The sequence below is a fragment of the Anser brachyrhynchus genome (assembly GCF_964034855.1).
Source record: "Anser brachyrhynchus genome assembly, chromosome: 7".
Classification (NCBI taxonomy): domain Eukaryota; kingdom Metazoa; phylum Chordata; class Aves; order Anseriformes; family Anatidae; genus Anser; species Anser brachyrhynchus.
In genome coordinates this window covers 20,792,821-20,818,726 of record NC_137701.1, presented here as the reverse complement: position 1 = coordinate 20,818,726, position 25,906 = coordinate 20,792,821, and the positions used below count along the sequence as shown (strand labels likewise).

At 34.7% G+C, this 25,906-nt stretch overlaps 1 protein-coding gene across 3 annotated transcripts in view; it reads right to left on the bottom strand.

The window, feature by feature from the left end:
- TLK1 (tousled like kinase 1) overlaps positions 1 to 25,906 on the bottom strand; it is a 65,780-nt gene that overhangs the window by 24,397 nt on the left and 15,477 nt on the right. For 2 of the 3 annotated variants that reach the window (XM_080600964.1, XM_080600962.1), the window contains exons 2-11: positions 16,746 to 16,864; positions 14,903 to 14,974; positions 10,919 to 10,994; positions 8,368 to 8,414; positions 7,837 to 7,923; positions 6,653 to 6,742; positions 5,772 to 5,864; positions 4,284 to 4,394; positions 2,637 to 2,773; positions 1,230 to 1,418 (exon numbers count right to left, since the gene is read on the bottom strand). In XM_080600964.1, coding sequence (XP_080457090.1) covers positions 1,230 to 1,418; positions 2,637 to 2,773; positions 4,284 to 4,394; positions 5,772 to 5,864; positions 6,653 to 6,742; positions 7,837 to 7,923; positions 8,368 to 8,414; positions 10,919 to 10,994; positions 14,903 to 14,974; positions 16,746 to 16,859 — 1,016 coding nt within the window. In that variant the 5' untranslated portion in view covers positions 16,860 to 16,864. Of the gene's footprint in view, positions 1 to 1,229; positions 1,419 to 2,636; positions 2,774 to 4,283; positions 4,395 to 5,771; positions 5,865 to 6,652; positions 6,743 to 7,836; positions 7,924 to 8,367; positions 8,415 to 10,918; positions 10,995 to 14,902; positions 14,975 to 16,745; positions 16,865 to 19,069; positions 24,059 to 25,906 lie in introns of those variants that run through there. The other variant, XM_080600963.1, reaches the window with a different exon arrangement.

Genomic DNA, 25,906 nt, shown 5'->3' with positions numbered 1-25,906 from the left:
ATTTTTAACAGGACAGTAATCTTTGGCATACTATTCAGAAGTATTAATTATGTTCTAAAAAGAAGTGTAGGCACTAAGTATTGCTAAAGAATCGATTTGACTGAACACTCTTCAGCTCTCTGCCAAAAAACACGAGTAGCACTAATCAAGATTTGCTTATATTGCCAGCCTTACTATTATATTTTGATATTTTTGTCACAGCCGAATGATTTCACAATTTGATCTTTAAGAATTATATATTATGCAAAATATGTGCAGCTGTCTTCGAACTGATGGTCAAAACATATGATTTTGTAGATGTAACCAAAGGAATTTAGAAGTTCCCTTCCTTCGAGGTATAAATTACCACCTCCAACAAGTGACAGGTGACATGCAATGATGTGCAACATCACTTAGCCTATTTCCGCAAAGAAAAATACTAACTTACTAGTCTTTTTAAACCTACTTATTTACTTTTTATTTAAACTGACTAAGAACATACACACCATCAGCTGCAGCCTCTCAGCATCACGGGCAGTAACTAGTTATCTGTAAAAAGCAACTTCTCAAAATACTCAATTAAATGTCAAGAACACATCTGCCTGTGCGCCCTGGATGGTACCACTTCTGTTTGGAGGAAAAAAAAATCACTTAAAAAATTGAAAATTCTTTGATAGCCCTCAATTTTTATGTGTAAATGACAAAAAATTTCAAGTGTCAATATGTGAAATAGATCAGTAACCATAACAGACAGCTGATCTCACGATCTGCATTCAGAAGTGGGAAAAGAGATTTTTTCCGTTTTTTTTTTTTCTGGACACATTTTCAAATACTAAAGGCAAAAAAAAAGCTTTTTCTGTCAGATAAAGACTGTTAAATAAAAAAAATGAAATGATCTCTAACGGAAGAAGAGGATCCTAAATCAATGTGGGCAAATAACAGTTCAACAGAAATCAGTAACATGGCATGAGTAAGAAATCAGAATAAGGACTCCTCTGGATTATGAAAAAAGAAGGAACATTGCATAAAACACAGAACAGGCCTTTCCCTGGTGACTACCAAAAATAAGTTGGGCAATTGTACGGCATCTTCATAGGCAGTGGTGCAAATTTCCCTAACATCAGCAAGTCCTCAGTAAGTATATAGCTGCTGAATATACCGAGTGTCTTTTTATGCTGTTATTTGAATGGAACTCACACAGACAATATCTGAGAATTTATGTAAAAGACTGATTGAAATGTTAAACTTACAGCTGTGGTAAATTGGGTCTAACAAAGGGATCGTTTTCTGCCCCATTCACAGCTTTATTTTTCCTCTGCTTGGGTTCAGAATTGGCAGATGGTGCCTGAGAATTATTTGTAGTTGGAGGCTTTCGCTTGGCCAGGAGCTTTCTTTGCCTTTCAATGTCTTCCCTTTGTTGATTCACCCATTCTTGCTGCCTGTAAACCCAAAAAAAAGCTTTATTAAAGTTCCATCATTTTGCATTTTTAAAGAACTATCTTTTAAACTGATTAAGTTAAAGATTTTTTAATAAAATTTACTGTACATTTGAAAGTATTTCTTAGGGTTTCTTAACTATGATTCTTTACTAGGTGGAAGATTTTTCCAGAAGTTTTGTCACAACTTAATTTTGAAGTAGTTTTTTTGTTTGAAGTGTTTTTTTTGTTGTTGCAGTTTGTTTATTTAAAAGTAATACACATTATTTCTGCACTGAAAAAAATGCATCTGAGCTGGAGGATACCTTGTTTTATAATGCCAAAAGAAAAGCAGCAGAGTCAATGGGAAGCAGCTGATTTTTATAGGCCAAACACTGAATTTGATCTGACCATGATAAATAAATCATCAGTTTGGGTGTATGACAATTACGGCTTTTATGCAAACCACATACACAGATTGTCTTTAAAAAAAAAAATCAACATCCTATGCAATCACATAATGCTAAGACTACACAATCCCCTTCAAAAATTAAAATCTTGGTGAGCTACTCAAATATATAAAGCCAAAGAGCGAATGAGACTCATCACCAATATACATCTTTTGATTCACTGCATAATTACTTTACCACCATCTCCAATTGTCTCCCAGGCTGCTCTTCCTTGGCCCCTTCTCTGCTGCAAGACCTGTTGCAGCAGCTCTCTTCCAGCTGGCTGCTTTCCTCCATCCACTTGGGCTAGACTATCTAAGGCTGCCAGATTTGTCCCTCATCTTTCATTGCAATGAGGAGCTCGTTGCCTGAAAAAGCTGCTACAACCATGCATGTGCAGAACACCTATGTGACCAATGAGAACTTCAGACTTCATCTGCCCCAATGATCCCCAGTAATACTTGGCTAGCTGCTTGAAAAAACACAGATTTAGTTTCACAGCTCTTTCTACTAGCTAAGCTGAACAATTACATTCTGCTCAATTAGTACATTCACATTTTTTTTGTAAAGACGGTTAAAATCAAGTGAATCCGAATCATTTTCCAAAGACATCCAGCCTTAGTGTTCTCTCAGCTGGTTAAGGGAGTCCTGTACTGTATTCTCAGTCTTCAAAAGGCAAAGCAAAATATAATGTATGAAAAGCTGCTCTAATCCTAGAATCCCAGTAATAAAAAAAATCCACTAGAGGGAACTAACAATTACTGAGAATTTTAAGAATATTGCATTGACTAACTTCACAAGATTTTGAAATGCAAAGCCATCTGTCCACTGTTCAGTAAATGAAGCACCATGACGAACTGTTGTAAAATGCCCCAGGCGTAATCTGTCTTGCATGCTCTTCTCTCTGCTTGCCAGCTTTTCTTGTGTGCTCTAAGAAAACAAAATATATTCATATTTAGTAATACTAAAGCATTCAAAAAGTCAGTAAAGTACTCAGCCTTTTTCCCCCAACAGATTTCTAAGGGAGGGGAAAAATTACAGTAGATGAAAAAAATCCTTTATTACTTTGCTCCTTTTATTCTCACTTCTGCAGAATTAATCTGCACTTTTCAGAATTGGTACTGATGATATTTATACACCAAAAAAAAAATGAGTTAGACTTAGTTTCCCTACAAAGTTTGTCTTCATAATTAATAAAACATTTTATTTGTAAATGCAGCAAAACTAACAGTGTCAGCATCATTTAAGTGTATAATTAAGATTATGCCTGTACATGTCTATTATATTAAACAAACCTGTTTAGATATTAGAAGTGTATCTACTTGAGTTGACCTGGAAACTCCCTTGACAGGATATCTGATTTATTACTTGTACCAAAGTGACTGGGTTCAAGAATCGCTAGGTAGGAACGCACTGTAGGTAGGTTTCGTCTTGGGCCTATGGCCCAATACCACATAGTGAGAAGTTGATGGAATTAAGGATTGTTGTGTTAACAGAGTTCCAGACTGAAGAGGAGGCCTGCATGGCCTTTGGAGAAAAACTGCCTATGTGATATTCTCAGTATGAAGTTGCTCACCTAGCAGCATAGACAATGCATCTTTTCCTTCTATTCCCCTCACGCTGGAAGTTAAAAAGGACTGAAATAATGTATTTATGATAAGCTAGCAAGGAAATTCCTCCTAAAAATCTACAAGATCAGTTTGCACCCTTGTATCTGACAACAGCATCTAGCAGCCAGTGTTAGGGAACAGACTCGGCTGTTTACCTTAAAAAGTTTATATCCTAATTTGCAATAAAATGATTTTCTATTCACTTTTTATTAGTTATTCTTTTAATAAGATCATTTTGAAGAAGAGGAAGGGAAACAAGGTATCCTTGTCTTTTACAGAAAAGTGCTGCTAGTTCAAATATAATTGGCATTACATTTGAAATAGACATTTCTTTCAAAGTATGAAGGCAGAAAATGGTGACACCTTCATGTCCTTACTTCCATTAATTCTGAGCTAAGAGAGCATTTATTATTTTATATCAAAAATTATCTCAGCTACTTATACGTCTCACAAAGATTATTTGTCTCTTCTCCACAACAGAGTAAGTTCAAAAAATGTTTTCACCCACTTACAATCTTAAATTTTATCCAGAAAATTAGTTGCATCCTGAATTCGTATCTTTTATGATGTGTTATACCTGAATTACTCATGATGGGGGGAAAAAGGTTTAAAAAGCAAATTTTTTCACAATCTGAAAAAGGCTCAACATTTTGTTTTGATATTCGGGCTTATAAAAGAATGCATACTTCCAGATAGAGACCATGCATACGAAGTTTTGGTCTCAGGGATTCATTTGAAAAAGTTACAGACAAAGTAAAAACTAAGGAATCACAATGGAGTTCTACAACACCCAGTTTTTATCACAAACACTGTAAAAACAGTAAACTTACCTTTTCAATTAGAAGCTTCTTGCTCATTGAAATACATTTGTTTAACCTTTCTTTGTATTTTTCAAGTAGCTTTTGTTGTTCATCTATTTGTCTTCTAAGATCACAGTTAGCCTAATATAAAAAAGTATTTAAACATAGTGTTTCATTATTTCTTTTATCAGCAGTCAGAGAAAACAAAGGTATCTACTTTCAACATATATATGTTCTTTCAAATGACTAAAGTAAGCACATACATAAATATTCAAAAGTATTCAGAAAATCTGATTTCTACATATTAGGATAGATCTGTGAAGGATGCTTTTCTTCCTATTTTAAAAATAGGAATGAACTTGAATGAAACTGCATTTAAGAACATTATTTCCTTTACACTGAGCCACACTCTGTAATACAGACCATTCAGCCTGTATTTATTTTCTTTATATAAAAGCACTGTGCTGATTGCTTTTCCAGTCCTCCAATATTAAACAGAAAATTTAATTTAATTTAGCTCCAGATCCTTTGTATACGGTTACTGAAATAACGCAAAATTCTAGTGTTTCATATGAAATTAAACTTTTATCATTGTGAATTTTCATTGTGAAAATATTCAACTGAGTAGAAAGCATACTAAGTTCCCTATATTCCTATTTTAATATATTAATCTTATTGCCTTAGAAAACCACATCAATGTCATTTTGTTTAAATGGACCTTTTTTTTTTCTTTTTTTTTCTCCTTTCCGGAGATTAGCTTTTTATGTCGCATACTGTCGGACTGTACTAAAACAGGCACCTAAGAAGCCTGTAAGTACAATTTTATAATGTTTGGTTTCATGGATAAATACATATTTGCACACATATAAATACTAAACAGACTGACTTGTGAATGGAGTACTTTTTGTTTCATTAGTATGCAGTTTAAATACATCATAATACGATGTATCACCTCTCCAACCCTACTTTCAGGAGCATAAGCATTAAGACTCCTGTATCTGTAAAGACATCTTAGACTACAGGATAGCCTAAGTTTCTTATGAAAGAGTTACTGTCTATAACAGCTTGTCACAATCACCTCCATTTTGAAACTGCAAACAGCTGCCCCACTGATGACTGCTGTTCACAAATAAGATGAAATCTATTATGTGAAATTATATTATATAACTTAAGGAATTAACTAAATGCTTGCTAAACAGCATCAACCTTTTTGTAACTTCAGACAGTCTACAAATGTATTTAATAATTAGTAAGCTGTAATACGGAAGCAGAAAAAAACCTTCTGCATTTATTTTATAGGCTTCTCAGGTTTTCAGAAAAAAATAATTTAAAAAAAAATATATTTTTTTAACCTTTTCATTTAGGGCAATGTTGAAAAACATCAATTATTCAAACATTTAAAATATTTGCTAAGAATTCACTGCTTGTTTTTGTTAATAAATATCTTTACCTAACGCTGTCTACAATGTCTAACACTGTAGATTTCTTTACCTAACACAAACAATATCTAATACTTACCCTGAGTAAGTCATCTATACGACCTTCTTTCTTTTCCAAGTCTTGATTTTTATTACTTTCTAGTGCAGCTAATTTCAACATTGTGAGATCAGTCTGAAAAGAACATTTTGAAAATATTTAACCGTTTTCTTTAACAATTACAGCATTATTTTTCTCATGTTGGTTATATTGAGAAATAAGCTACTTTAAAAACATTTAAGCAGGCCAGCACATATTATTTTCATGAATTTTGGAAGTGACGTGGAAGGTTCACATTCAAAACTACTTTCTCCCTTCATTAGGAAGACTGGAAGCAGTTGAGACAAAACCACTAACAGTGTGAAAAGATTTCATCACCAATTGACAAGTTATTGTTCACAAATAAGCATATAAAGCAGGGCAAGAACATAGATGTCAACTAATTACTTTAAGTCCTCTGTATTTGGTCAACAGGTGAAGTAGCCTTGTTCTAACTAACTTGTGAAAGATAGAACAAATCACATTAGAAATTGCAGAGGAGATAAAACAGGTGCTATTGGTTTTTAAATATCATGACAGGAACTATATCACATTTTGATTAACAGCTCATTTTTCTTTCTCAATACTTTATTTGAACAGTAATATGACAACAGCAGCTGCCACCTCAAATATTATCTGAAAGAAAAGCCTCCCCTTCTAAGATCATGCAACAGCTAGTAACTTCTATAAAAGTATACAAAGCACATTGTCATCTAACACTGGAAGCAGAACACAGAATACAAAACTAATCCGAAAGATTTAAACTATGAGCTGCTGAACTTGAAATCATTTAAGAGTTTTAAAACAGCTGAAAGACAAATAAATAAACATGATTTTTCTACAGTCTGAATTGATACAGGATAGCTCTACTCAAAAGTGCTTACCTGAGTAATTTTAAAGGATAACTGCTTTGGTTGTGTGATAGGGTGGTCCCCAAAAGCTAATGAAGTAGGAGAAGGACTATTCTGTCGAACCTGGAATGCATGAAAGCAAAGATTTTTAGATATAACTGTAATATTCAATTATGAACATAACCTTGTTTACAACTCATAGCAGGAAAATCATACCGAACAGAGAAATATGGTATCTTTATTACACAAGGTACCCTGCATCAAGAACTACCACTATGCTGTTATACATCACTCGTATTCCAGAAAGGATGCAATATATTCTCTGAGAAAACTAGGACTGTCACTCTTGGGAAACCGACTGAAAGATTTACGACAATACAAGATTGACATAAGGCAATGCTCATCTTACACAGACTTATTTTTCTTCTTGTAAGCGTTTGCAACACAAAATAATGAGAGTTATTTTCAGAGAGGTTATTTCCCATGGGAGAACCTGAAAGGGGAAGCTAGTGCTGATCAGAACACGAATTCTGTTACTGAAAATTTCCCCAAGCCCACTAGTTTGTATGAATGAGACAGTTTTCAAGCCGAATTCCACTATCTATATTATTCTCCATACTATTAGCAAGAATAAAAGGATGTCTGAAATTGAAAGTATGTGGAACAAAACCAGGGTCTGCCAACAGAAAAAATAAACCCTTTCTGTAATTGACAGAAGCTGTTTGGCCATTTAGGCATATGCATGTGATTCTAACACTAAAATTATGCATATGAGGGGAAAAAATAATTATTGTGACTAATGAAGAGAATTGTAAAAGGATACAGGTAAAGTATGTATCAATTATTTTAAAACTCATGATTTATCAAAAGCTCAGCATTCAAGTCCTGAGTCAGGGGTTCATGTTCCTTGTAATTAATGAAAATACTCTTTTTTGTTTGAGGCTTATGAGTAAGTGTCAGTAAAACATTTTAACATTTTTAGAACATTTCACATAATTACCTTGTATTTTATATTGCTTTAGAAAAAAAAAGTCTCACTGTTAAAAGTTTAGTTCTAGAAAATTTTAGTTTTAACATTTAACTTTTTTTTTTTTGCTGTTTAAAGAATGAATTCCTTCCTTTGAAAAAATTTCCTTTATATATAGTTTTTTTTTTCTAGTTATGCTACTTTTAGACCATGAAACTATCTCCAGCAGTCATGAAGTTCACAAACTTACAGAAGAAGGGGCGGAATGTGAATTCTGAGGAGATCGGATTGCAGGAGGTACACCTCGAACTGGACTAGAGCCGTTTCCACCTTGGTACTGAAGAGAAGATATGACCCTCAAATCAGTCAACCTTTTTAATTAAACTATATTATACAAACACTGAATGACACAGCTCATCTGTACAAAGAATTTGTAATCTAGATTGCATTACTTGTGTTACTGTAGCCTTTGGTCATCAAAATTGTGAAAGAAAATGGTTTTTGCCTTTTAACTCAGGCTGCACCACAAAACCACTACAGCTCTACTTCAAGGCTTAACACAAATTTACGTTTTAAAAAAAAAAAAGTGCATCATCTGAAGAAAAGCTAGACTTTATTATATCTAATATTTTCACACAGAACTTGAATTAGGGTAGGCTACTAAGTACAACGCAACGCTGTGCTGTCATTCTAGTTTGGTAATCCTCCTGACTTCACAAGTACCATCTAAAATTGCTTTCAACAAAAAAGTAACCTAACAAAAAAACTATAAAAATCTTACCTCAAAATAGTCACTAATTTTGTGACCACGTCCCCCAATACTCTTTCCTGAAACAAATACATGAGAATAAATATATTACTTATAGATATCTTACATTTTTACCTGTACAGTAGTTATTGCAAAGTTTAACACGTTAATTCATTTTCTTTGATGTGTTAATATGTGCTCTCCCCATGCAGATAATTAAGGGACTGGCCACAACAAACAGATTTGCATATTCCATTCATTGAGAAATCAGACATGAAGTCACACTTCAATTCCTAAACCTGATTTAGTACAGACTTAGCAGTGAGTCTAGACCTCTTCTTCATAACAGGAAACTCATCTCTCATTCTACAGATGAAACAGTTAGCACCAAGTCCCTCCCCTTTTCAAGCACTATCTCAAAGTTCACCCACATCCAAAATAGCAAATTAACCTATCAATACTATATGCTTCAGGTGAGTTGCCCAAATGTTCAGCCCAAGGATTTCCCTACGTGCCAGGAACAGCATGGGCATGGAAGATGACAAGTATTTCCATTCCTCACAGTATGATTAATAATCAGCTATGTCACAGCGTTCACTAGGGATATAGAGCAGAAAAAGAGAATAGAATTTCTTTTATCTTAATCAGTATCAAGACTTCAGGAGAACCAACTGGAATTCTTCGACATGAGTGACCCAACCCATACGTGACATGCCAGAGATGTCACCAAGGCTATATCCAATGGCATAAATACTCTTCTCTATTATGCTTTACGATAAAACTGAAAACTGGTTAGACTACCTGTTAGGAGGTATCTTGAACGTATACCACTGTTCAAAATTTTTTTCTTTACAGAAAGAATTTTTGCAATAAATTAGGAGATCATTAACCATAGGTCCAAAGTTATATCTCTGCCCTTTTTAAGCAAAGACTTTCAAGCTTTCCTATTGCTTCAGCCCTCAACACCTCTTACTAGTCCAACATGCCTCTGTATTGGCATTGCTACATAGTTTTTTGTCACTAACAGTCACCCTGAAGAAACAGAAACATTTGGCAACCCCCTCTGTGTCAAGACTTTTACCAGAAATATTTAGATAGAACCATTCAAAGACCTAGAATAGCATAGACCTAACTCCTCCAGTAGTTACCCATTTTGTGTACACATAACTGCTAGTTAGCCTGGTATTTACCTACCATGTAATTCTGCTAGATTTGTCTTCTTCATGCTTAATTCCTATATATCACTTTATCAAATTAAAATTTGCTCTCATCTAGATAAATCAGAAAGACTGCTTTTTTCTTTTTTGGTAGAGAAAGTCTATGTCATGTTACATAACTCTGCACTGATGAAATACATCAACTTATTTTGGCACAGCCAATTACATGTAGATTCACAGTGATTTTAACCCACTTTCTAATTACCTCCATGTTCTAAAAACTACTTTTATTCAACATTTATGGATTATTTTGCATGTTATGGAAGTCAAAATCCTAGGTATGCTGTATACGAGAGCTTGTTCCTCATTTTTCATTCTAATAGTTGAATTTGCTGTGCTTCAACTCTACGACTCCAATATTCTGCAGTTTCCTAGGACAGTTCCTTATGAATGTTGCAATTCAGACTACTCAGTTTCACTGCTGCTGCCAGTAAAATAGTAATTATTAGACATTATAATCACGTTGTCTATGCCAAAAAGTTATAAAATTTCTGTCATCTCTAATTTCAACTCCTACTGGTAGCAGGAAGGATGAGCTACTAGAACAATGGAAATAGGAAATCTCATTCAAGTTCTTTGAGCAAACCAGGTCTCTACGAAGTAACACTTACAAAGAAATTCATTTTAGTCAAACCACATAATTCTTCAACTAATAGTATGTTGCATCATGAAGCCCTCCAGATATGGAGCACATTGGTATGAATCTGAAATAGCATTTCTTAGCTTAGAAACAAAAAGAATCTAATGCAGATGTTATCATAACTAGTTCTTCTCCCCTTTTGATGAATTTGTGTCTTGAAATTAAATTTCCACCATTTCCTCCCCTCAAAAGTCACATTAGAGAGAGGAACAACAATAACCATGTTTTGTAAATACTGAATGGAAAGTTTGCTTCATCCTGAGTCATCTATCCCTCTACAGCACTATACTGTACACACAGTAAGGAGGAATAGAATTCAATCATTTTTAAATATACCTCAAAACCAAGCAATCACATATTATAATCAGTAAACCATTTTTCTCCTTATGTACTGAAGATAAATACAAACCACAAAGGTATTTTTGATGAAAATAACTGCTACAATTTTAAAACTACACAGAATGCCATCACAGCTGCAGCTTACAGGCAGAGCTGTGCACAATTCTTACAGGCTATTACCAACACAGCTCAAGTTTTACTTGCCTGCCCCTTCCAGTGGCAGATAAATTTTCAGTGGGGTGGGAAGATGCGTAGTTTACCATCCGAAAACCAAGACTCGTCTTACGCAAGCAAAAATGCAGAATTTTTAAGTCTAACACTAAAAATAGCATTATCATGCGATCAAATGTATGAAATAACCATATAATTCATTTACAGTTTAGTTTACCTTGGCTGCTTTCACTCTGAGTGTCTGCTTTTCTTTTCCTTCCTCTGGAAGGTTCTGACTGTTTCTTCTCTGGAGTCTACGAAGAACAAAAACAATGTGATCCAACAACAGCTCTATTCACTTATATCACTGCTATAGCATTGTGAGATAAGCTGAAATCTTACAGTACCCAATATCTTAAGACTAAATTTGCCATCAGTGATAAGATGCTTCATTCTTTTATGATACCAATATTTCATCATTTCACAAAGTTTCTGAATACTTTTGTACTTAAAGCATTATTTTCCAATACAGCGAATATCATCATAATTCATGTCTCAAACCTATCACTAAAAGCATTTCAAGTATGTTTCAGTTCCAAGAACTTCACATGGGTACCTTCAAACATAAGTTTTCTACAAAAATCCCAAAACGTATATTTTGGCGAAGAACCACTTGAGGTTGCCTGTGATCTATAGAAAATTATCAGTCTACAAGTGGAAAGTCAGGACAAGAAAGCTCTAACTTCCTCATCTATAGCATGTACTGTTTATAAGCATTAGCTTTTTGGATAGCTTTACAAGACTACCTTTGGAAGCTTTACAATCGTAACCATCGTATTAGCAGGCTACAAATTAAGTTCAAATTACATATATGTATTAAATATTATACAAAATAAAGTCTTCCAACTAAAATCTGTGAGCTTTACAATGCTATTGTACATTAGCCAACTGAGCAACACAGACTCCTGAAAATGGAGTTAGCTTATGATGACATGATTCTAAAAGCAGAAAGTGTACCTCAGAAATATTATTTTAATCATTTGCAATTGCTGTCAGATAAATAGTTGACATTAAGCTCTCTCTCCACGTAACCGGATTGAAACTATTTAGCCACGCACTTTCATCCTATTCGTATTTTCCAGCTTTTAATTTTGCAGTTATCCTTCTAATGTAGTTCGTTTTACCTACCATATCAAGCCAAAAAAAATTGTTTACAAGATAATTAACATTTATGCATTTAAAATTCTCCCTGAAGAAAATTAGTTTCCAACTGCAGCGAGTGATGTCTTCCATTTAAAAACCAGACATTCAAGCAGGTTTATAGTTTTAAAACTAAAACTCAAGTAATTCATAAATAAATGTCTATTCCCTCAAGCTCTTCTGATTTCTTTCAGTGTTTAATTTAACTTCCCAAACTAGGAAGCATTAGCACACTAATGAGGTTACCCAACAAGGTCATGATCATCCTTTTCTAAACACGATATTCACATGGCAATGTACAGTGTGCATCTATCACTAGCAAATGTTCTCCAAAATCCTTTCTAATGAATGGAATCATATAAATTACAAGAAACTGAAGTCTAATGGGGCTGAGGCGTATCCTCCCAGTAAACAATGACTCAAGCTGCTTTCAATTGCTTCAGAAGGATTTACCTATAGCCAAGATTCAGATTAAAATCCTGCTATTTCATAGGCAAGAAAATACTTTTGAAGTTACCTAAAGTTAGCTTTTGAAGCTATGCTAAAGTTACCCACAGCTTGGCACATTAGCAGAGCCTCGACCATCATGGCCTTGATCCTAGTTTGCTCCTCAATTCTAATGTGGTTCCCCTCAGTCTTTTCTTCATATTTATACTTTTACATCTTGGCTTTTTAACATTCTCTTTTATGAAATAAACATTTTTAAGCACCAACTCTCAACTAACCAACCTCCTTTAAAAAAAATTGGATAAGAATTTCTATATATTTTATGTATAGTTAAATATTTTCTACCATTATTGCAAAAACTGCTAACAATATAACTCAGGAAGTTATTTCTGTAGGAAAAAGTGTGTAATAAGATCAGATTTTTTTTTTGTCTCAACACTTATATCGCCAGTGTGCCTTCTTTTTTTAGCTGTTATTATTTTTCATTTGCACAATGAATGAGATGATAGTTTTGCATAAGTACTTTCTTTTAAATCTTACACCCCTCCAAAGCTTTACAGCTACAAACAAATAAATACAGCAGTGCTGTTTTTCTCAGCAGCACATTATGAATTCCAATTAGATCAAACCTTCAGTTACTTCTGAAATTACATTTATAATGAGGGTTCTGTATTATTGGGAACTGAAGCAACTGAAAAGCTACAAGCAAGCAGAGCAAAACATTTAAATAACTAATCAAACTGGACAAATCAAGCCACAGACAAGGCTTTCCTCCTTTAAATAATTCATTATCCACAGAAAACAGAAAATAGTAGTTATAATTAAAAGAATGTATTTGTAATCAAAACAAGGAGGAGTAATCCACTTTAACAAGGAATGGTGGGGAGCACCAAAAATACTGGAAAACTAACAGAAGCACTTGTTCACAATCTGAGCTAGTTAACTTAGGATTTATCTCAACTACAAACAGCTAATACACAGAGTTACAACACTAAATTAAGAACTATGCACCATACCAACAAAGCATTTAATAAAATAGTAACAATATATAAGTTTAAAAATAAACTGAAATACAGGTCTGGATATTAAGATTGAACAGCCAGTTAACATTTATTGCTCAGAATGCTGAACTGAATCGAGAATAAATTTTGGTTTCAAGTTATTTTGCAGTTCAAAGTTTACTTTGTAAAGTATCTCTACTAAAACTATTATCCAATTATGCTGTCCTTCTTGATGCCTCCATCAGTCAAAAAAAAAACAACCAAAAAACTATAATTCTTACAGTTGTATTTTCTGCAGTCCTTTGTGGAGAAAAAAAAAAAAAGAAAAATGAAAAATAGACACACCAGAAAAACAAAGAGGTGTTTGGGGGGTATCTGCCTTGTTCTGAAAACTAAGCGAGAATGATTTTTCTTTTTTTTTTTTTTGTTTATAACTTAGCAATGAAAGTACAGAATGATTACATGAATGTACCATCACTGTTTACTAAGAAGCTGCCATTCTTGCTACAAATTCATTTCAATGATTCTGAAATTTGCATTTCTACGTTTTTCTCTCAATAGCTGTTGTAATACAGCAGTTCTTTCTCAACATCAAGTGATGGTACTGCTTCCCATATGAGCAAGTCCTAGTATTTCCATACTACCTTCCACAACAGGAATTCTCTATTATGAAACCTTCATTGTCACACCATAAAAAGACACCTTGCTTCTGGTATTCAAGTGTACTTTACATAGGATTACGGCATATAAGAAACCAGATGTTATTTTAAGAACTGAACTTGAAAAACTTATTAAAGTATTTGGTATTACAATTAAAATTTAATTTAAGCAAATACAACTGACAACTTCTGAAAATGGGTCAAGAAACCATATTTCATTATTCAATGTCATTAAGACTGAGCTTTCAGAAAACACAAAAGAAATTTGGAATACTGAACTGCTCTGTGCAGAGACCATTTAACATTTACATTTTAATATTTTATTTTAATATTTACATTTTAGAATTCAAGTATTAGAATATATATAATGTGTATTGAGATATATAGTATATATTGGAATATACAGTATATATTCCTACCCAGAAGTATAGCTTGAGGTTAAAACACTGTGCAGAGACTGAAAAAGTGGATTGGACTATCAGATTTACATGACTTGGAAAAAAACATTTTGCCTCCGCATCCCATGTGTCCAGCTGTAAAATGATATTCTACTACACCAAATATTACAAATATATTTTCAAAGACTCAGCTAAACACTAGTCAAAGTTTATCTGTGCCGATGAAAAGCGTTACTACTGATTAGAAAAAAAGTTAGCAAAGTGTTTAAGCATTTTCAGCACCAAAAGCTGTAGTAGTTATCCTCATAGCATGAGTAGATAGGTAAACCAGAAGAAGCTAGTAAACAAAATCTAGTTTTGTGACTAAAAGCCAAAGAACAGTACTTTTTAGTAATGTATGCTTTCTCCTATCTAGATGTGTATTTTGTATTTTACTTTAAAAGCAAAGTGGAATATAAATTATGACTTGCAAGCATTAAAATTTCTAGTTAATAATAAATAAGCCCAGTATACTTACCTCTGATTCTTTATCACTTAAAGATCCCAAGCTTCCAAAACTGTGATTCGAACTTTCATTATTTGTTGAGGCCTACCAAGAGAAATATAATACCAAATATTACATACAGATCTATAAAACAGCTAATCCTTTATCATCACTCACAGTTATAAAAATTAACAGTAATAAAATTTCATGCTTATAAGGAAAAAATTATTAACTATAGAGTCCCTGTGATTTGCAAGGGGGATAAGAAATTTGATGGGTGTATGTTTTGACACGGTTCTTTATTTTAATTTCTTTTAAGCCAAGTAAAACAAAAAACGAGTAAAATATCAAAATTGTTTCAGTCTTGTTTGGAAGTAGCAAAACATTAAATGAAAAACCCTGTAAAATGATTCCAACAAATGGGCTTATACATCCAATATTGCTGGAAGTGTTGGAAGCTACTAAGAATTTAATTTTCAAAATAAATGATGTTTTAGTTTTCTCCAAGACAGGCACTAGGCTATTGTAGAGAGTTCCTTAACCCATTCAACAGCAAAAATACAACCTACTTACAATATCATTGTACATTTTTACAACAAAACATATCCCCTACTACAACAAGTTTAGGCTAGTGGAGAAAAAAAAAAAGAAAAACCTGAAATAGTTTCAAATTACAATATTTATTTAATTTTTTTCTAAGGCTGATTTATTCAGACATCTTTTGAACAAAGAATGACAACAAGGACATTCTATTGAAAGAGTCTATTCCATATTCACATACGAAAAACTGTTAACGTAAGTTGAGCTTTTTTTAATTTTAAAAAATGTTATAATGTTGGATTATTCTCTTCTTCCATAGAGGAAGGCAGAACAAATACGTTGAAGTATAACAACAACTATTCTGAAGGCACACACACAGCTTGCTTCAAAGCATTAAATTCCAGCACTGCATCAGCTTGCAGGACAGCATAGATCGGTGACATCTTCTGAATAACTAGATCACGTCTGCGTTAAGATTTCTAGAGAAACACAACTAAAAACACACAAAAAAAAAATGTGGTTTGTCCCCCTAAAACAGTCTCTAGTTTAAAAATGCCTATATGTAGTTGTTCTTTGTGATCTTTCAGTATCCGGTCATCAGGGTCAGATAATGACCCAAAATGGAGTAACCCTGTTTAGGCAACAGTATTGCAGAAAACAGTCTTGGAAATTGAAGTAAACTTGAATAGGATTTGTTATAAAGACCAATTTGTTTTGCAGATGTGTTAACTGAAGGGTAATATATGACATCTGGAAGGTAATTAAGCCATACTATTTAATGTTCATAAGGTTTTCACTGAAGTGTTGTATCTTGGTTTTAACATAAATGGACAGATTGCAAGAAGTGTACAATAAAAGTACATAAAATTGATATAAATGTCTGGAAAAGCTGAAGGAATAGGGCTTTGCTAATCTACATATATATCAGTCTAGAAACAAGTTTAATTTTGGAACCAGAGGTCACGCAAGACTCTGTGAGTCCATTTCAAGCAAAACAGTTAAGTAGTTGGCCATCTGCAAAAGAGACAGCTCCATTTAAATATTGGGAAAAACTTCCACCTCTGATCACAGGTACACTAGAACAAAACCATGAAAAAGCCTGAATAACTCCATTCTTTGGTGTTTTTAAGAACAATTCAATGTTCATATGGTCATAGATCATTTCAGGATAAACAATCCTATCCCAAACCAAAATAACCAACTAACAATGATTTTTCTGAGATCCTACTCCATCCCAGTACTTTTACAAGTAAATAGCATGGGCAATATAGAAGTGAGACACTATAATATATTAATTCAAAGACAGAAGATCTGAGTAACTGCTCTTAGAACTTACTTTAGCTCCAACACTGCAACTTCCAGTACTCCCAGTGCTGCCACTTACTACTCCTGTGAATCTTGCCTCTAACAGTTCTTGTCTTCTTGGGTCCAGGCTATGAAGCTCATCCATTGCTCCTAAAAATAAAATAAAATAAATCATTATATTCCCTAAAAAACTTGCTTGCAGTGAAGTATTTTACAAAAAAGCCAAAAATGTCACTGGTCTATGCAAAGATAGGATTTATGCCACCAACTTGTCAATGTTTCACCATCTGTTACTTAGTAACAAATTAACTCAATGAATTCTAGAAATTTTGGGTAAACTTCCATGTATCAGAATACCCTTGTCATTTTTGGTGAAAACTAAAATCTGTTAGAGGCGTGTAAGAGTCATGGAGCCTGCAGTGTGTGATACGCCAACTAGGTAACTATTTATAGCTATTAAAAAAAATAAAAAAAAAACTAGCAAAAGGAGCAAAATACTTTCCAGCATAAAACCTCCCAATTCAGCAATCCCCTTGATCGCTGTATCATTTAAATTGTTTAGGCTATCACAATATCAATGTCCAAGTCAAGTAAAAATCACAGGAATATGGGAAAAGGAGGACATAAACCATAGTCTGCAGCACGCACAAGGAAATGTGGTGTTATTTGGAAGGCAGACAACCAAGAAGCAGGATCAACAGTGTGGAAGGAGCCAGGAGTAAGCAAAGACCCTTGTACAGGTGGTGCCTCCTAGAGATGCTGCTAGGAGGAGGTAAAGCAGTGCTCCTGGCATCAGGAGGGGAAGGAAGATAGAGGGAAGTGGGGGAATAAAAGGAGCTTCTGATGAGCTCAGCCTACATGAGCATGTGTAGCATGAGCATGATGTGCAGCTTTCTAATTTGTATTTAAATCACTTACGACTGTTTAATCAGTCTTAAAGATCATCTAGACAAATAGCCTTCTGTATTTACACAAACTGTGTTCTTTGTTTTTGCCTTTTCAACTACTTGAACATTCAGTTTATCTTCAAATTGGAAACATTTCAGTTGCTTTATTTTAAATAAGTTCTTTAATGCCAAAGTCTTTATGAAGTATTTTAGTGACATATCCCTCTAGTACCTCACAAAATGTTGCAGCCTTATTTTTTTCAACTAAAATACAACTTACCAACTTTGTGCTTTTCAATCCCGCAGGACAACACGCATTGTCAGAAAAGTAGTTCAAAAAGGACTGAAAGTAATAACCATGTACATTCAAATGGCACTATTAAAAGAAGGTTTTGGCATTCTCTTTTCATGGAAACTACAAATTTCATAAATTCTACTGCTGCTAACAAGATAAACAAAACTCATAGTTTTAAAAATATACTCACAGACTTCTTGAACTAGCTTCATTCCTACCTCTGAAAGCCAATTCACCAACTCAAAGCTCAAGCACTTAATTGAGGCATATTTATAATGATGCTAAATGATAGACTGGCATTGCTACCAACTGCTGCCACTCAAACATCCACTATCTTCCAAAAAAACTAAACCAAAACAAACAAACCAAAAAACAACCCTCAAAGTTTACCTAAACGATCACAGTTTAAAAAACTACTAAAAAACTACTTTTCTTTATTTCTTGTAATCACTACAAGATTTTGCAAAGCTTCTTTTAGTCATTTTAAAAAACAAAAAATAACCAACACTACCCAGTTGCTGTGTATTTTGGTAGGGTGGAGGGTGGGTTCTTCTGCAGTAATTTGTCTTTCAGAACCCTACACAGCCTCTAGTATAAAAGTCCTAGTATAATGTCCTGTAAAGGACTTTTGTTTGCCAGAACTCTTCTGAGATGTCAAAATTTCTCTGATAACTTCTTTAGCAATTGGTTATGTCAGAAGTCAAAATCATAAACTCAGAGAAATTACAAATTTTTGCATGGCATTCAGTATCCTCAGTCATATCGTATTTCTACCTTACCAAAACAGAGACATAAGAAATCAGTGGATTCTCCACAGTAGTCTGAATTTTTCAAAACTAGTGACCAGAAAATAATTAAGTGCAACAACACCTGTACACCAGGCCGCAAATGCCCAAATATATGAATACTTACAAATATATGATAGTTTGACCAAACGTTTGCTCGCACCTCAGTATAAATGACATTTTAGGAGAAAGTTTAGCAGGAAGTTTCTGCTGTAAGTCTTAGCCTACTACAAACTGGATCTTTTGGGACACACGCATACTATGATCTCTACCTTGAGCACCGCTAGACTACAGAGCAGAGCTGCAGACTGGAACACAAAGGCCTGACAGATCAGACAAGTTTCTTTCCCACTAAATATGGAATCAAGTTCCAAGCCTCAATCTTTACCTTCGACTCCCTTATTACCCTGAATGGACGCTTGTTATCTGGCAATCAATTACAGCTTCCAGATGAAGAAAGATCAACAGCTTCACACATTGTCAGCCTTCTACAATGAAGATAAAGTTCATTATGCAGAAGCCAGATTCTTCTGAGAACAACCCTCAAGATTAGATTGAGGCCCCCTCCCCTGAATTCAAGGCTGGCACAAACCACCTTTCACTTAAGTGAAAGGCATACTGGTTTGGTCTGGTTTCTTCAGCAGACTTATATGCATATAGCTTTTAATTCCAAAACAAAATACTTCAGCAGGGAGACTTATCTATTGAAGAGAAGACGACAGTTCAACAATAGCCCAAATGTAAATCGAATTTCCTAATGTACTCCCCATAGACACTCAGGTATTATGGTAATACGCATGGCATGAGATTCATGTCCAACATTTTTTTTGGAACACTTCACATTAACATTGATTATATTACCACCACGTATTCTCTTCACTGACAGTAGCGTGCTTTAGATCTAACTAATATCCAGCTAAAAGAGAGTGGGGAAAAAAAAAAAAGAAATGGTACACATTTCAAATGGTAAGAAAAGCAGCCTGGAAAACTTTTTTTTTTTACATAGAAGTTCCAATAAAAGTACCAAACAATCTCTGAAACTAGAAACATCAAGATTTAGCATGGTAACTGCACTGCAATGTAATTCTTAAAGTCTTTAAGTAACTTTATTTCAATTTGGAATATCCTAGAATATATTTATCCCACTGTGTTGATGCTCTAATAATTTAACTTCTTAACAACTGAGCATGACACCGTGTCGTACACATGCACTGGCAGATAAAACGAAAGCTTTACAGATTTTTAAATTCTTGCAGTCTCATAAAAATGCTACACAACTGATTTTCTTGAAAATCTTACCAACATGAAGATGCATCTCATCTCTGTATCCACATGTACTTCCTTTTGAACTATGCTTTGGTCTTATTTGGGAAACAAAAACAAACAAAAGCAACAAAATATATACTCAGCTTCTTTCTTCTCTCTCGTCCTTCTGAAATTCTTGGCCTTCCTTACCGCAGAACCAGCCAGAAAGGACTTTTTCATTCTCCAGGAAAATAAGGTAATCAAGCTAACATTCTGCCTCCAAGAAAATGAAGTATTTGGTACAGTGACAACTAATAGTCACGTTGATCCAGTTCTCTTCTTCTAAATAGTAAAACTTTCTATTTATTACAGCTTATACTTTATTTATGGCTCAGCAATAAAGCAACTCAGAACAAGCAGTCAGTGAAGGAGCATGCCTTTAAATTATAACTCTAAGCATGTGAAAAAGCAAGGCAAATCAACATACAGTAAAAACATCACACTGTATGGACTGAATGCAAGTTTCCTAATTTTTAGGTCAGGAAAATATCTGTTCCATTTAAAATAGAACATTTAGGCTGTGGAATTGAGAAATGATTTAAAAAAAAAAAAAAGTTGACCTGTGCTGCTAAATCTTTCTTCGACAGCATGTTTTAGGGAATCACAGAAAACAGCATTGGAGACAGCCTTGAAAACTACTAATGTGTTAAGAAAACAAGTTGAGGTGCTAGTATGATGGCATCAAGCCAACCAGCAGTAATTTGAGAAGGGAGAATTGAATTCCAAGATAGCAGCACAAACACAGCCCACCCTCAGTAGAAGGCTTTGAAGTGCATCACCATCCAGGGTGAGCTACAACCCCAAGGCCACAGGCATTCAGTACTAGCGCCTCTGGAGTCAAAAAGGTCCCATCCAACCTAAACCAGCAGTCAATGGGACAGCAGAATACAATCTGAGATTTAAAACAGAAAAATCTCAAACTACACATACCTCCTAACAATAGTTACATATCCAAAATCTATAGGACATTATTTTGTAAGAGCTGCAAGCCTAGGGTCTTAGTAAACACTTAGTAAACACTTAACAAAAACAGCCACAGATCAGCCATGACAAAGCATAACCTGGAAATTTAGAAATCCATATAATTGCTGGCTTTCCAATCAAGAGGATTAACTTTTTTATAGGAGACCATAAATATTGGGTAGATTATACTATAACTTCCACAAAGGCGACTTGAAAAAGTAGAGTACTACATTCAAGCTACAATGAAGATTTTCAAGTCAAATGGTAGCAGTAGAAACAGTAGAATAGGGAAAAAAATACATCCTGATGTTCAAGTGAAACTAACCTTTTGAAAAGATTGCAAGTGATAGGAAATTCCTAATGAATACTTATCTAAACCCAGGGTCGGGAAAGAACAGAACCTACTTCATTGATCAAGAGTCATTTTAAATGTGTAGTGAAAACAACATTCCTCAGTCCCTGAGCTGGTAACATCAAAGCTCGCAATAGGGAAGAAGACCTACAATAACAGTTTTTCTTACTGAAGTTATCCTCTACCTCTGTTTACTAACAGACTTCTTACCACTGATAAAGTGCCTACGTGAACTTAAAACACTTAATATTCTTTTATTTCACAAAGCAATTCTCTTGAAATGAGAAGGACTGTGCTTTTAAAAGAGCAACCTAAATAATATACAAGATGTGACTTCAGTAAGACAACTCATCCCATACCTCAAGTTGTTTGGTATCATTCATGTCTGCTGATTTTTCCACATGGGTTCCAATGAGTAACAACCTGAACTAGATGATACCCTTACTGAATTACTTGTTTAAAATCCAGCAGCATAAAACCACGATTTTGCCTGAAAGTTACTGACTTTAAACAGTATTCTTAAAAGCACTGCTTTGCAACTGAAATGCAACTGAAATTCAAGTTAGTTTTTTGTCTCTTTTTCCTTTACAGATTTACAGTAAACTTCAAACAAACTTCAGACCTCTCTGTCGTTATAGCCTAGCCCTTCACCTAGCCAAAAGATTTTGAAACTACTCAGGTACTTTAAAATGGGGATAATGTTCAAAAGAATGCAGGCAAGTGAAATATAACTACTGCTTATGGGAGTTGTGGTTGTTGGGGGGGGGGGTAGGAGGTGTTTTAAGAAGGGAAGGAGAACAATTTATTTAGGAAAAATGCTGCATAATTAGCAGGCAGATAGATCAGACATAAAACCTGTAGGAAGTAAAAATATATAACTGAAAAACTTTGGCCTTAAACAACATAAATAGAGTAAATCTAACAAATAAGAAAATAATACTCCCTATAAACATCAGAAGATAGCTGTTTTTTTGTTTGTTTTTGACAAATGTAATTTGAAAATCCACTTCCAAAGTATTTTTATAAAGACTTTTGTCTGCTGGTTACAGTTGTATGACTGTTGGATGCAATCTTGTTAAAGTACAAAGTAAAAAAAAAAAAAAAAAACAAAACACGTTCTTCTGATGGGGAGAGAAAGCCCCTACAATTTCTGATTTCCCATGAACTAAAGAGTTGATAAGGAAGAGCAGTTGGTTAGGGTTACATGCATTCTTATGTTCAAAATTAATTCTCCTGGTGCTGTAAGATCAGGAAAATATTCTGTGTCCTTCCTCTCCAAACCCCAAGATGCAATCTATTTCTTTTTCAGAGTCTTTTTTGAAGTCTGTCCCCCCCCCCCCCAATGACCATAGATCATTTTTTTTTTTTGAATGCTATTTGGAGGTTGTTTATTTCACTTTTTCCAACAGCTCACCAGCCCAGAACTGCCGGATAGATAAGCCATTTTCTGCAAATCATTCTACAACAGAAATCAATTCTTTAACGCTAAAAAATTCTAATGATCTTTAGACTTCATCTATATGCTGCCAGTTTTTGGATTTCAATTGTCTGGCCAACAACCTGGAAAAGTGAATTAGAGAGAAATGTTCCTGAGTGAACCTCCACTAACGTCTTAAAGAAAGATTTATGAACAAACCACTTGGCCCAAATCCATCCAGATCAGCTAGGAGGCATTTGTGGGTAACAACCCAAGGATCTGTAATTCTTCCCACCTTTCAGCTAGGTACCGTATTCTAAGGATCCCTTGGCTGTTAATGTGTCTCATCAGACGGCTGTACGCAGCTGAGGCAGAGATGGATTTAAAAGTTGCTTATCAAAGCCTTCATTTTGGCTATGAACCAACAATACACACTCATGCATGTGGGCACATGCCACAAGGATGGAAACTCAGAACGGCTCACGCAAAGCTCAGGGAATGATTCATACAACAAAATGGACAATAACTCCCCAAGGGTCTATTCTGCTGTCAATGGGGCTGAACTGGTCACGTAACTATGTCCAAGGCAAGCCAGTGACAGACATCTCCTTTCTAAGTCCCTCTGGTTCTATCCCCTGCGAGTACTACCGAATTGCCCAAAAGCCATACATGACTCAAGAGCAACACACTGGCCTCCTGAAGCAACCGAAAGCTCTCATTTCTGAGTGACAGCATCTTGGCTACATACTGCATAAAAGCAATTGGTCTTTCCTTCAGCGCCATGGGCAACAAATCTATTGCACCAGTGTAAGCACAACATGTGCAGCACAGTACCTATTAAAGATAAGCACTAATGTAGGCAACAGAAATACTTATGCTGATGGGTTTGAAAGCTACCAAAGCTTTTTTGCAATATTCACTTGAAACAACAGCATGCCACATCTCATTCCAATCCTGTTCATTATTCAGAAGACAAGATTCAACATTTAATTTGACACAAGTCCTTACAATAGATAAGTTTTTAGCCAGACTTTTTTTATGCTACCTTTTCTTGCAGGAATTTGTCACAGAACATTTTTTTTTTCCACTTTGCCCCTGAAATTACTTTATCATTATTTTTGCATTTTTTTCCCCATCTTAACGATAGGAGTTGACAAGTATAGAATAATTTGTAAAGATAAGATACAACATAGAACATTCAACATTGCACCTACCCAACCATTTCCCAAGCTTCTAATACAACTCCACTTGCATCATGTACAGGAAGCGTTAGCATAGCAAATAATGCTATGAGCAACAGAACCACGACAAGGTCCTTCCTGAGTCTGTTGAATAAAGTTTAACTTAATGAACAAAAGGAAAAGGACAACTGAAATAACATACGGTGTACTACTAATATCTTGAAATCTTTTACCTTGGAATGGTCAGCCCAAAACAGCAGTAAGGAGGCTACCTTCTGAAAACAGGTATCACCATATTTTGCCCTCTCCTCTACAGTACTTAACTAGAGAAAAACTGAATTCAACAGATCAGTTCATGGGCATAGTAACAGAAATACCTGCTATGCCCAAAGAGCAGGACACTCCACTTGGACAAAGAACTCCCCGAGTCCAAGATCCTTCTCCATGTCCAGTAATATCTTCTAGACTTAAAAACAATATCGAGTTAGGGAAAAGCTGAGTGTACATCCTGTGTTGAAATCCCAAACTGTACGATCTTTCCCCATCTTGAACACCCTCCTGTATCAATCAAACAAAACAGGCACTATATAATAATATACTCCACAGAAAAGTATTATCAGTGAATAACAACCCTTTTGGATATGTCCTATTTTAAAAGACTTATTCTGAACTCATACAACTAAGAGCTTAAATAGTAAAACATCTGCTAAAAACAGATTTCCTGTGTTGTTGGCTACAGTACTGTATGCAGAAAGAGACTGACAAAGAACTCAGCACTCTGAACATCTACAAACTAGGTTGGTGATATCCTGAATATGTTCTTTACAGAGAATAATATCTATTATTTTGAAACTTGTTGCTATTTAATGTTGAGTGCTGTATTTTGCCATATTTTTTAAAATCCAGATTACTCACCTGCAATTGTTCTTTGGATTACTTTTGATTACCAAAAGTGATCAAAGAGCAGGTTCTGATTCGACAGGATGAGTGATGGCTTTTGAACACCACCAACTTCTACCATTTAATAGTGAACTGGCAGAGCCAGTGTATATCAAAGAAACAAGAAGGCTTAACACAGTATTCACTGACCATTTTCTACTGGTCACAGCTGATAACGGTGATAACTGAAAGCAAGTTAACTGACTAGTTCACTCCCGCTGTCCAAACTACTACTCTAAGCATTTAGCCCATTTAGAACAAATGCATGTGTTATGCAGTATCTGTACATCTTCAATAAAGCTCTTCTTTAATGACAACATCTGATTTGAACATCTGCTACAGTGACAGAATAATCAGAAGTACAAAGCACTCATTTAAAGTGCTTTTAATAAAGTTTTGTTCAAGACAACTGTTTGGGCTGGCAGCAGCTGGGTAGCCAACTAGCACATCCTCCTGGCATTTCTGGTCATCTCTCACCACTATAATAATCTGTGACTGCATGATCATGATACTACACTTTCTAAAGTCTCCTTTAAAGCCTTAAGCGATCATCTCTAGGTTCCAGGCAACTTCCTCTTGGAAATGGAAGACTTCACTGTAAGGTCAAAAGCAGTAACTTTCCTTTAATCTTTAGAGTTAATGACAACATTTTGGTTAAGGAAAAATATACATTGAAGATATTGTTTCCATGGCTGTATTCTATCAAGTTAGAGGAAAGACCAGAAGAAAATATGACAGCACCACTTAGGGTTTGTTGTTTTTGTTGTTCTTGTTGTTTAAGTCTTCTGGAGATGCTTGGTGAATCAAAAAGTTAAAAAGTCCACATACTGTCCCATAGGACAATAGAACAGTGTTGGTATATTGCACTATAGTATGTAAGTACACCAGTAAAGAAATAAACAATACACAGAGAAGTTTATGCATACTATTCCCCTATAAGTTAGGAAAAGCCTATTTGCATTTTACAGAAAGAGACTAAGGTTTTGGCCAAAGTTATGATAAGACATCTGTGGCAGAAACACTAAAAGACTATTTCTAGGTAGCACACATCTGCCTTGAACACAACAT